This window comes from Sceloporus undulatus, chromosome 5 (assembly GCF_019175285.1).
Source record: "Sceloporus undulatus isolate JIND9_A2432 ecotype Alabama chromosome 5, SceUnd_v1.1, whole genome shotgun sequence".
Classification (NCBI taxonomy): domain Eukaryota; kingdom Metazoa; phylum Chordata; class Lepidosauria; order Squamata; family Phrynosomatidae; genus Sceloporus; species Sceloporus undulatus.
In genome coordinates, this window is record NC_056526.1 from 89,131,633 (window position 1) to 89,145,020 (window position 13,388).

The following is a 13,388-nucleotide window of genomic DNA, read 5'->3' on the forward strand; positions in this document are numbered from 1 at the left end:
CCTTCCTCTTCTTCTCCTCTTTCTCCTTCTTCTCCTCCTCCTCTTCTGCCTCCTTCTTCTCCTTCTCCGTCTTCTCTTTCTCTTCCTTCTGCTCCTCCTCCTCTATTTTCTTCTCCTCCACCTTCTCCTCCTTTCCTTCTCCTTCTCTTCCTCCATCTCCTCCTCCTCCTCCTCCTCCTCCTCCTCCTCATTCTTCTTCTCTTCCTTCTTCTCCTTCTCCGTCTTCTCTTTCTCCTTCTTCTTCTCCTCTTCCTCCTCCTCCTTCTCTTCCTTCTTCTCTTCCTTCACCATCTCCTCCTCCTCCTTCTCTTCTTCCTCCTCCTCCTCCTTCTCTTCTTCCTCCTTCTCCTCCTCTTCTTCCTCCTTTTCATTCACCATCTCCTCCTCCTCTTCCTCCTCTTCCTTCACCATCTCCTCCTCCTCCTCTTCTTCTCCCCTTCCTCCTCTTCATCTTCCTCCTCTTCCTTCTTCTCCGTCTCCTCCTTTCCTTCTCTTCCTCCTCCTTCTAATCTTCTTCTTCCTCCTCTTTCTTCTCCTTCTCTTCCTCCTCCTCCTCCTCCTCCTCCTCCTCTTCCTTCCTTCCTCTGCAGGGGAGCGATCCCCGAAGTCCCCATCTGCTTCTGCTGCTGCCTCCCTTCCCCCTTCGGAGCTGGCTGCCTTCCACTCGGGCTTCCAGAGCTGCGCCCAGGAGGTGCTTCGCTTCCTCTCTCGGGGGGGCTCCCAGGAGAGGCTCCCTCGGGAGCTGCTGGGCCACCTGCACTCGCTCTGCGCCGGCTTCCTCCCGGGGAGCTCCCTGCCGCCGGATCCTGTCCGGAGCAAGGCCCAGCAGGGCCAGCCTCGCTGCGTCCCGGTCATCCAGAGGACTCAGGCCCCGCAGCCTCCCCAGCAGCAGCAGCAGCAGCAGCAACAGCAGCAGAGCCTCAGCGAGACCGACACCGACACGGACAGCGGCTACGGCGGGGAAGGCGAGGCCAGGCTGGAGGGCGAGAAGAAGGCCATCAAACAAGAGGAAGAGGAGGAGGAAGAAGAAGAGGTGGCTGCCAAGAGGAGGAAGGGGGCAGACTGCTTCTGGAGGCCCGACCCGGCCTTGCTGGGCTCCTGGGTGGCCCTGGGAGCAGCCCCAGGATCGGGCCCAGGATCAGGATCGGGCCCCCCTCTGGGGCAGCAGCAGCATCCCCCTCTCTGCCTGCCCTTCTACTTCATCGCCCCTTCCTCCTACCTGCAGCCTTTCCTGGACAAGAGCCCCCTGGAGAAGTATCTCTACCCAGCCGCAGCAGCAGCAGCAGCCTCGCCTCCCTTCCCTCTGCTCTACCCAGGCCTCCCGGCTCAGGCAGCAGCAGTAGCAGCAGCGGCAGCAGCAGCCTTCCCTCGCCTCTCCTCCTCCTCCTCCTCCTCCTCCTCGGTCCTCCTTTCTCCGGACGGGGCTGCTCCTCCGCCTCTGCTCAAGGCGGCCATGGAGGCCGATCTCCCTCCCCAAGAAGAGGAGAGTCCCCCAGAGACTCTGGCCAGGCAGCAGGGCATCAGAGACAAAAGCCATTAGGAACCAGCATGAAAGGACCCAGGGTTGGGATCGGATGGATGCCCTCTGAGGAGCCCTTCCAGGCCAGACTGGTCCTCAGCCACTGGCCTCTTCCCTTCTTGGTCCAGGAGGAGGTCTCTGTTGGGAAGAGAGGGATGGCCCTTTCCTTTCCCCATCTCAGCCTTTGGGCCTCCAGATGCTTTGGACTACAGTTCCCAGAAGCCCCGCTCAATATACTCATGGTTCAGGAATTCTGGGAGTTGAAGTCTCCAAAAATCTAGAGGGGTCTCTGAGAAGAGAGGGATGGTCCCTTCTTTTTCCCCATCTCAAGGCTCTTAAGTCAATGGTTCTCCACCTTGGGGCCCTCCAGATGCTTTGGACTCCAATTCCCAGATGTCCTACTCAATAGGCTCAGGGATTCTGGGAGTTGAAGACTCCAAAAATCTATAGGGCCAAAGGTTGAGAACCCACTGCTCCAAGTGGTTCCTAAAGTCTGTTCCTCCAGATCTTTTGGACTCCCACTCCCAGAAGCCTCAGATCCTTTGGACTTCAACTCCCAGAAGCCTTGGCCATCTGTCAGGAACTCTGGGAGGCGAAGTCCCAAAATATTTGGAGGACCAAAGTTTGGGAATCGCTGCTCTAAAGCAATGGTTCCCACATTTTGGCCCTTAAGATGTTTCGGACTTCCATTCCCAGAATCCTTGACTGTTGTTGGCCAAACTGCCTGGGACTTCTGGGAGTTGAAGTGGAAAACACCCAGAGGATCGTAGTTGGTGCACCACCGCAGTCTATTAAAGGCACCTTCTCTTTCTCTCATATAGGGAACTAATCCAGGTAGGCCTCACTTTGACTGCCATGGTTCAGTGCTGTGGAATCCTGGGGGCTGTAGTTTGTTGTGGCAGGAGAGCTCTCTGACAGAGAAGGCGGATTCCTTGCCAAACTACAATTCCCAGAATGCCATCTCATGGAGCACTGGCAGTGAAAGGGGAGCCAACCTGGATTGTTTCTGGATGCGGCCTTGGGTCCAAAACACACTGCAGAAATAATCCAGTTTAACTGCCCTGGCTCAATGCTAGGGGATTCTGGGAAATGTAGTTTTGTGAGACATTTATCCTTCTCTGTCAGAGAACTCTGGGGCCACAATAAACTACAAATTCCAATGTTACTTAGCCAGGGCAGTTAAAGCGGTCTCAAACTGGATTATTTCTGCAGTGCGTTTTGGACCTTAGCTATCTTATTTTGGGAAACCCTTATTCATCTTTTTCCCCCAACCTCATTTTTCATGCTTCATTTATTTATTATTTTAAAGGCAATTGGTATAAATTCAGTTGCCAGTCCCAGTTGGAGCAGGCCTATTAAATGAGCTGCCCAGTGATGGGTCAACTTTAGATAAACCCCATTGATTCAATGGATCTGCTCTAGTTGAGGCTAGCCATTGGATTTAGATTGGTGTGTTTGCAGGTTTTTAAACACTGTGGATCATATATCCCCTCCTCAATTCAGATGGGAACAAAAACAAATAGAAACATCACATTGGGCCCTTGGTATCCACTGAGGTTTGATTCCAGAAACCCCCGTGGATTCCAAAATCCATGGATGCTCAGGTCCTATTAAATACAACAGCATAGTAAAATGGTGTCCCTTACATAAACTGGCAAAATCAAGACTTGCTTTTTGAATTTAGATTTTATTAGAATATTTTCAAGCCATGGATGGTTGAATCTGTGGCTATGGAGAGCCGGCTGTACTTTAGAGCAGTGTATCTCAAGTTATCTGATGTGAGAGACTCAGTTTGCATCTGCACTGGGGAAATAATCTGAGCTCCGCTCTGGTGCCACAACAAACTACCGTTCCCAGAATTCCCTGGCATTGAGCCGTGGCAGTTAAAGTGGGGTCAAACCAGATTATTTCTCCAGTGCGGATGCAGCCTCAGTTTTTCCTGTCTGGTGTACCAGGGAGCGGCACTCTATTTGGACCCCTTGACTACAATTTTTTCCTTCTTTCCTGGAAACTTTCCAGGGATTGGCAGCCAAACATCCATTGACATAGCACTGCTTTAGAAGAAAACAGCAAAACTGAATTTTCTTTGTAAGAAGTGAGTATGAATGTTTGGAAACTCTAAAGGAAGAACCAGGAAACTGATGTATGTGGGATATATATGCATCCGACTGACTCCATCATTCTAGGCACTTTAGTGTGTATTTGTCAATAGTACTACAGTACTTATGCGTAGAAGCCTTCCTGCACTTGGCACCTTCCAGATCTGTTGAACTACATGCTGGCTGGGAATGATGGGGCCCCTAGTCCAACACAACTGGAGGGTGCACCATCTTGAACAGGTTGAGGTACAGGACCATCTGTCATGAAACTGACTCAAAGAAGCATCGCCTTGTTGGAGGTTTTGCTGCATACATCCCATTGTATAGGCTGTGCTCAGAAACCTATAGTGCTCTCAGGTTCTCCCATAAACCTAATTGGTGCAGGCATTGAAGATTTGCTCAGCAGATTGTGCCCATGACAGATTGTGCTTCATGCCTGATCAGGGGGGCATGCATCTGCACTGTAGAAACAAGGCTGTTTGGCACCACTTCTGTAACTCCATCCTGTGGAATCCTGGGATTTGTAGTCTTACATGTTTTTTGGCCTTCTCTGCCAAAGAGTGCTGCTGCCTCACAAAACTACAAACCCCAGGATTCTGTGGGATGGAGCCGCGGCAGTGAAAGTGGTGTCAAACTGCATTACCTCTAGAGTGTAGATGCACCCTAGGTTAACTGATCTTTCCATTGTTAACCATTGTTTGCTCAGTTTCCTAGGACTTACAAGTCTCACTGAACCCAATGAAACTTATTTCTGAGTAGACACCTATAAGGTGGCTTGGGAAGTTGTAGTTCTGTGTACACATACCTGGGATAAGTCCTACTCAATTCAAGCAAGCTCAGGATTGCATTGTTATTTCATGATTCTATGGAACATTATTTGGAAGTAGGCCTCATTGAGCCCAGTGAGATTTACAAGTTTGTGCTGTATGATTTCAGTTTTCAGAAACACTTCCTTGGAAGTCTGTCCTAGTCAAATCCACATGAAGTCAGCGTAAGGTTGAAGCCAATGCAGCTTTTGTCATTACTGTGGAGTATGTTATTTGGAGAAAAGGCAGCCTAGAAATCCCCCCAAATTGGCCATATTTATTATTGATTTCTTATTAGTATTTAATTAACTTTTCCCAAGGATCACTGGGCACAACCCAATAACATTTAAGTTATATCTAAACTGTATTGAAATCACAAGGACTGGCATCCAATTGGGCCAAATGCCAGCCACCTGATCCAAAGTGCTCAGGTGGAGCTTAGGGACCATTCATTTCCATGGACTATTGGTTACCTTTGTGACTTGGAATATACAGAGGACTGGACTAGTCCCTTTGTGAAGACAAAAAATGGGGGAGCTGAGGTGAGAAGAGCCTTTACTTTATATCACTAGCACTTTATTGAGAAATAGGCCAAAAATTAATTGACCTTGCTCAAGTCTTTGGTTGTTACTGTTGTTGTTGTCGTCATCTTGCATCCTTAGAGCTGCCTTGGCATTAGCTCAAGAGTTCAGACAATGCAAGAAGCATCCCGTGATGTAAATTTTTCCTTTGCTAAAGCAAGGATATTCATCTCCATCTTAATTATTTACATTATTATATTTGGAGCTGTGTTCCTGATTTCAAGGTACTTTGTCGCAAAACAAGGAATATTCCTAGACCAGATTATAAACAGATATCTGACATGAAGGTCACAATCCATGCTTTTTCAGAACAAAAAAAATTAGTGCAACTTTATTCGGTAGGGTTCATATCCTGGTAAGCGCATATGCGACTGCAACTTAATCCAAGCTTACACTGTATCCCCAAAGGACAATGTCATAGGTCTGCCTTGGTTCTGTGTGTGGTTCTTCCTTGGCAGATGAGGGCAACTGAAAAGCTTTTCCTGCCATGGAAGTAAAGGCCACCATTAAAGATACAGCTACTAAAGAAGCTGAAAATCCTAAGAAAAGATCATTCATAGTAATAATAATAATTTAAAAAATGTGTGTGGTCATTGGGAAAAGGTAGGAGAAGGCTTTATGGCAAGGTCTTTCTGTCTCCAGATATCCCAGTTTCCCTTTCTGGGGACTGCTGCCAGACACCAGATAATCACACAACTAGAGCTCTGTTAATAAGGCTTAAGCCAAGAACCTTGCCTAGATATTTTTAGTTTGTTGCCAAGGTAGCACTGTGAGAAATCTCACTCAAATGTTATGTAAGAGGTGAGACACAACAGTCTGACTATGAGTGAATATGCCTGGGTCTGTTAGTCATTTTGGGTGCGTTTGCTGTTGCTGCTGTTGCTACTGTTTGCCTCAAACGCTGTGTTTAAACAACGTTGTTCCCCCACCCACCCACCTTCTTTTTCCTTTTCTTTTTTAAAGAAAAAAATCTTACAGAGCCTACAGAATGGCTGTATGTACTGTAAATAGTTGTTAATACATCCAATTAATGATGTCTGACATGCTATTTTTGTAGGAAGAAGATACACGTTAATGATATTTTGAGTTAAAATATTTCTTTTGAGGAGGAATTGTTTGGGGGGGAAAAGTTGCACTTTTGTTACAATGCTTATGCTTGGTACAAGCTTATGCTGTCTTAAATTATTTTTAAAAAAATAAATGCTGTCTGCAAGAAATGAGTTGTTTGAAGAACAGTCTTAAGTATGTGAGATATTAGGAACTGATCTTTATATGCAGGATTTTCCGGCAGTCCATGAATTCTGCTATCCAAATATTTACACAGTATTTTGTGATTTAAGCCAAAAAAAAATTATTACTAAAGAATAAAAAAAAAACCCTTTAATATACAGTTTGGATTGTCAACTGCTTCAAGCTTTACAAACCACAAAACAAGTACTGGCCGCATGAACAACAAAGTCTTTGGAGGAGGCTGGATTTGCTTTCAGTTATGGGACAAGTTGACTTTCTATGGCATGTTTTAAACAAGCCATGGTATAAAAGTATAATCAGGGCCAGGTTGGGGATTGTGGTGACACCCTGCTCTGCACATTGTGCAGAGCTTGGAAATGGTACGTTTTGACTCCAGTTCCCAGAATCTCTATCAACATGACAGTTGGGGATAACGTGGTGTATACCACCACATTTACCAAATTATGGGACAAAAGTGAGTGAGCATTTCCCACAGTTCTCATTTCCTTACACACCTCTCGCCATTTCAACCCACCTGCTTGCCCTCTAGCTTTCTAACCTTATTGGAGAAGGTCACCAAAGACAAAACTGTCTGACACCCAATCACCTCCCCTCCCAGTGATTCAAGCACTGCTTTCCCCTCTAAATGCTGTCATCAGCTCTTTTTGTGTGTTTAAAACACATTAACAACAAATGTTAGGACAACTCACTGGGGACCCAGTCCACTAAACATGATAACTGCGAAAGTGCCCTCCTGGTAGGCTTGAGGGATGAGCGGGTGGAAATTCAGTTGGTCCTGTGGACCTGGGCCCTTTTGATGTTAATAATAAAAAACGTTGCATGGCACAATTTTGCTGGTGCCCTGGATATAAATCTGTTCATGGAAAAAAATTGATTGGCATTTTTGAGTATGCTCTTGCATATCAGGTGCAATGGTAGAATAGATTTGACCAACAGTAATAATGTACAGCCCTTGAAGAGCTGAATTTCAAACCTGGCCAGTAGACTATTGACAAGACTTGGCCCATGCAACTGCTGGGTTTCTGCCAACCTGCAATATCATCTATATCATGGGGTGGAAAGAAAAGATGGAAATAATTTATTACACGGGGAAATGTTTCCCTTTAGGATGTGTGCACCCACACACATCAGTAGCCCACGTTTATGTAAAGGAGCCTCCAAAAATGCAATACCATGCTCCCTCTGCTGGTTCCTGCCATGGCTTCAGTCTCCTAACTGTGTAAGAGCAGTGATAGATCAAACAAAAATGTCACTATGAGATAAGACAGAGTCAACACATGGTAAACATCTTGTGATTTCTGTTTGGCTGCCCCAGGCCCTGCTTTCCCACGAGACGCTGCCTTTAGCAATGCACCTGTGTAGTCACACTGTGTGACTGGTCTCAGGTTTTTCAAAACGCTCGCCCTTTGCACTGGACTATGTGTGTGCAAAATTTGTGTACTCACCCAGCAAACCCCAGAGCGTGGGTAGGGTGAAGGGAACAGTCATATGAGCAGAAGGCTCAAGGCCAGACACATGAGAGACATAGCAGCTACACAGGAAGATGACAAGGGCTAGTGTTTTGTGCATGGCCTTGTTAAAGCACGATTTAGGACTGACCTAGTACAGTAAGAACATTTGCCTCCAGAAACTTTTCTGCCGCCCTCCTTGCTTCACTGCAGTCCTGAATCAAAACAGGGACTGTAGCCAAGAAATGAGAAGAAGAATACTTTGAAGGGCAGCTGTGATAGAACTAGATAAGTTCTTCAAGGGTGGTGATATGTGAATGCCAGCATGGCATCATGGTTTGAGTGTTGGACTATAACTATGGAGACTAGGGTTCAATTCTCAGCTCAGCTGTGAAACCCACTGGGTGACCTTTGGCAAGTCATGCTCTCAGCCTCAGGGGAAAGCAATGGCAACCCTCCTCTGAAGAAATGTGCCAAGAAACCTCCGTGATAGGCCTTGGGGTCACCATAAGTTGAAAATGACTTGAAGACACACACACACATGCACATGTGTATCATGGAATACCAAAGTCAGAATAATCTGTGCCATTTTCATTCTGATTACTATGTATGATTGTGAAAACTGGAAGAGAAGAAAGCTGACGGCGAGAAGATCAACTCATTTGAAATGTGCTAGTGGAAGCATGTATGAATACAATTGACTGCAAAAATTACAAATAAATGGATTCAAAAGCAAATCAAGCCTGAACTCTCTCTAGAATCCAGAATGACTAAATGGAGACTATAGGGCTTTAGATGTATAAGGAGACCTCGTGACTTATTAAAAAAGACAATAATACTTGGTCAAATGGAAGGCAATATTGGAGACTTGTGCCTTTAAATTGTTTCTGTTATGACAAACCAAAGGTGAACTTATCATGGGGTTTTCTTAGCATGATTTATTCAGAAGGGGGTTGTTGTTGCCATCCTTGGAGGTTGAGAGAATGTGACTTGCCCAAGGCAACCTAGTGGGTTTCTGTGGCTGAGCTGGGATTCCAACCCTGGTCTCCAGAGTTCTAGTCCAAAGCTCAAACTACTGCATAACAGTGGTTCCACTGGAAGGCAATAGGGAAACAGAAAGACCACTTAGGCTTTATCTGCACTGCAGAATTAATGCAGTTTGACACAGCTTTAAATGCCATGGCTTAATACTATTGAATTCTGAGATTTGTAGTTTTGCGAAATATTTAGCCTTCTCTGTCAAAGAGCTCTAGTGCCACAACAATCTGCAAATCCCAGGAGTTCATAGGATGGAGCCATGACAGTTAAAGTGGTGTCAAGTTGCATTAATTCTGTAGTGTGGCATCAACCCCTAGACTCAGTCAAGGAAGCCACAGCTGCTCTGCCTTTGCAAGACCTTAGCAGGCCTGTTAATAACAGTGTGTTATGGAGGTCTTTCAGTCATAGGGTCACTATAAGTCAATGCTGACATGATGGTGAATAATACTCCTTCCATGGAAGACAAGGCTATGAATGGCTACTAGTCATAATGGTTATATACCACCTCCAGTATCAGAGTAAGTGTGCTTTGAATACTTGCTGTTGGGGCAGATTCAGAGTGGTGGGATTGTTGCAAACATGTTTCACTTGTAGGGTCTTCCATAGGAATTGAGTTGCTCCCTCTGGAAAGAAAATACTAGATTAGGTAAGACTTTGGTCTGATCCACCACTATTCTTCTGTACTTGGGGAGTACCATAAAGTGTTGAGTGGGCAGTGAGATATGCTAACTGCATTTTCTTTGAGATGGGAATCTGCTTATGCTCATTGTAACAATATTTGGGTTATCTCTGCCCTCCTCTACACACCTCCAGAGAGATAAGGCTAATGCTCCTGAAGGTTTTGTTGGCTCCTGTAGACATTTGTAGCTTAGTGTGTTTCGGAGATTTCATTGGAGTTTATCACATGGGAGAAATTTCTCTTAATTTTGAATGAATAGAAAGTGGGGCCAGAACGCATTCAAGTGAATTTGCTAGTTCAGCGAATTTATGTGAATTCGAATTGCATTCCAATTGACTTCCCATTGCCTGAAAATAGCTTGCCATTGCCCGAAATTGTGTGTGATGACCTCTCACGCAATAACATGAAACCCCATGATTGCTTTCAAACTGACTTCCCATTGCCCGAAATTGCGTGTTGTAGTCTATCACGCAATAATGTTAAACCCCATGATTATACTTCCAATTTCCCTTGTCTGATAACGTCCATTGTAAACTTCTCTGGTAGTGCAACCCCCTGTCCTTTCGTTGTTTGCAATTCTGTAATCTGGATTGCCCATGTCAAAATGCAGAGCAGCTCTTGGTTCTGTCGTAAGGACATGGGTAGATGAATTACCCAAGGTGTGCCACTTGGGTAATTATACCTGCTAGCACAAGGTAAGGGTGAGCAACTTGTAATTCTCCAGAAGTTACTGGGCTGCAATGCCCATGCACCCTAACTTGTTGTGCAAGCTGTGGGGCATGATGGAAACTATAGTTCAGTAAATATCTTCACAGGTAAAGTTGCCATTTGCTGCCCACCTTTCTCCTCAGGTAAACTGCTGTGAAAAGGTGAACTTGGAATTAATGAGATACAAGCAGTGTAGTCAACTCATTACTTTTCAGATTTTCAGTGAGGGCATAAGAAAGCTACATTTCAAAGGCAACACTACAACTGGAAACAGAATTGCATTCCTGGTGTAACAAAAGTGGTTTCTAGCTACTTTTAAGAAGTACTTTTTAATGCCCTTCTAAAGCCTTTTAAGATCTATTATGACAGTAGCTTCTCAGTCCTAATGGTTTTTTTCTATATATTGGGAGGAAGGGAGGATATAAGAAAATAATACTAATACTAATACTAATAATATCATCTTTTTGGTAACTTTTGCTGCATATATATATATATATATATATATATATATATATATATATATGCTTACACACACACACACACACACACACACACACACACACTCACACACACACACACACAGCAGCAGCAAATGTTACCAAAAAAGAGCAGCAGCCAATGCAATAATGGCTTTTTTAAATATTGTAACAAATAAAGGCAACAGATTACACAAGATAACACTATAACTAGCCAAGGGGCATAAACTGTATTTTAAAAAGTAACTTTCCCAGAGCATTATGGCTAATAGTAGCACGACTGATTTGAGCATGCTCTTTCAAAAGATTTACAAGCCATTCTGCTAGCCATTCTGCGGCATGCCACCAATTAATGTAGTTGGAGCTGGATCCTGTTCTCGTGAATCGAGCAATGCTTACAGGAGGGAACCCCAAGGATTTCCCAGGAGGTGGCCCCATGTTGTTATCCCTCAGGAGGCTTTCTGGTGGCTGTAGTCACTCATAATGGACACCCCCCCCCCATCCCAACAACTTATTTTGTAAGCATGGTCACGTAAAGTGATATGATGACCCAAAGTGGTGCTCACCCCAATGTAAGCAGTCTTCAGTCCCTTAATACACTTCACTAATGCTCTTTGGTTCTCCTAATGTCCCCATTATTGTTACTATTGCTCTATCAATTATCTGATGAGTATATCTTGTACCTTTTTTATAGTTCACTTGGCCCTAAGCCTTAAAGACTGTCATCTTTTTTGTCCCATTCTGGGTGTCATCCCACCCAGTGACACCACTCTCCAAGGCCAGCCACTCATCAAAATGTGGCCAATGCCTCAGACGGCAGATACTGAGACCTGGGGTTCACAGCATAGGCAGCCCTCAACCATGCCTTTTGAGTTTCCTGGCCATTCTTCATGCTTGGAGGCCAGACCTGCTTTGCACCCTCTAAATGAACCTGCTTCCCACAGGGACAGGGGAAGATAGTGTTAGGTTACCAGTTAGGTTACCAGTGCTGAAGTAAGATTCAACTACCAGTTTGCCTTTTGTCCTTTGCAGCAGGCAGCAAAATGTCTTGGCTATTCCTGCAACCTCCTCCTCCTTGTCTGGTTCAGCCACAGATTCTACCACTATCCATTCTGCATAAAGTTTACATAACAGCTAACTGTTCTGATTTGGTAGGACAGTCCTGATTAACTTTTGTTGCTTTTGTTGTTGTTGCATGCCTTCAAGTCATTTCTGACTTATGGTGACCCTAAGGTGGCTCTATCATAGGGTTTCTTTGGAAAGATTTGTTCAGAGGAGGTTTGCCATTGCCTTTCCTTGAAGCTGAGAGCATGTGACTTGCCCAGGGTCACCCAGTGAGTTTCATAACCAAGCAAGGAATTGAATCTTGGTCTCCAGAATCAGACCTTTTCAGCTTTAAAATGTTCTAGTTTCTCTCTCCTCTTCCTACTTTCCCTTTTGGTCCCATCTTACTTCAGTTGCTGCAAACTGAGTTTTGAGTGCAATGGTAATCTTCACTCAACATCACAGTGCAGAGAAGAGAGGAAAGGAGAGGAGAGGAGGAATCTTGCTCTTCTAGGTGGGCTGAGGCAAAAGCAAACTGCTGTAGCTCTCCTAACTTGTATGTGTTTCCTTATTAATAGCATTGCCATCTTGGCCACACTCTATTGTTGTTTGGCCAAGCTTTCACCTGTGAAACATTTAGCATGCTTTGAAGCTCTGAGTTTTCACATTTGTTACAGTGAATGCCCTCCAGCTACCAATAGTACTGATCCAGGGACATCACAAACCCACTTCATCCATGGCATAGTGACATGGGGATGGGGCAGTAAAGTTTGCCAAATGTTAGTCCTTAGCCACGCTGAGGATGTCTAGGCGTGGGGATCTGTCCTGCTGCTGGAAGACAATTCCTTTCTTGGTAATTATTTCACCAAATACATTTATTTCAACATGTTACCCATAGCAATAGCTTTCTGAATAACAATGGAAATACATTGCTGGATTTACTTTACAAGACTAAATCCCAGCATACAGAAAAGGCTTGTTGATCTACCCCCAGTTTTGGAAGACAAATTTACTTTTTTGCAGTCAAAATGTCTCATTCTTTCCAGAATGAAAGAAAAGTTGGCAAACGCCGCAGTCTCCTCTCAGGTCTTCAGGGGACAAACTGGGAGATCTCAAGTTAAGTCTCTCCTTTGCTTTTGCTCTGACTCACACACCTATTCAGGAATTATTCCCCACCGCAAGCAATGCAGACAGCACGACACAGATTTGTCAGTGCACTGGGCATATTGTTTCTTCAAAGTTCCACACGTGGGCCCAGAAAATCATGCCTTAGAGCGTGCCGATAGATCAGATTAGATTTTATCTTCTTGAGGGACACGTCACTGAAGACCACGAGGCCGGGATGAGGTGCGGTGCTAAAGTGGGTATCGAAAAGAAACAGAAAAGCTCTGGGTGGGGATGAAATAAGCCACTGACTGGGCCTTGCAGAAGTGCCAAGATTTGGAAGAGAAGACGCATTATTATGTTGCTTAGCAATAAATCTTCCCTGACATCTGTCTGCTCACTCACTCTCCCTCCTCCCAGCCTAGTTCAAACTGCAAGGCCTGGAGCCAGGCAAGAGCGAAAGAGTGTGGGCTGCTGTGAGGCTGCATGGCACGTGGAGTCACGCATGCGGAGGCCCACGATGGGAGGCATGTGAGCGATGGCCTGATGGACTGGCTGCAGTGGCCAATTCTGACAGATCTGTTCCACTCTGAGGCTGGGAAAAAGAGGGGAAAGAGAGGACATGAGAGAGGCTC

General features: G+C 45.2%; 1 protein-coding gene across 2 annotated transcripts in view; it reads left to right on the forward strand.

Moving 5' to 3' along the window:
• BHLHE41 (basic helix-loop-helix family member e41) overlaps positions 1-2,629 on the forward strand; it is an 8,398-nt gene extending 5,769 nt beyond the window's left edge. For both annotated transcript variants that reach the window (XM_042470257.1, XM_042470256.1), the window contains exon 5: positions 591-2,629. In XM_042470257.1, the coding sequence (XP_042326191.1) occupies positions 591-1,540 (950 nt within the window). In that variant the 3' untranslated portion in view covers positions 1,541-2,629. The remainder of the gene's footprint in view (positions 1-590) is intronic.
• The last annotated feature ends 10,759 nt before the right edge of the window (positions 2,630-13,388 follow it).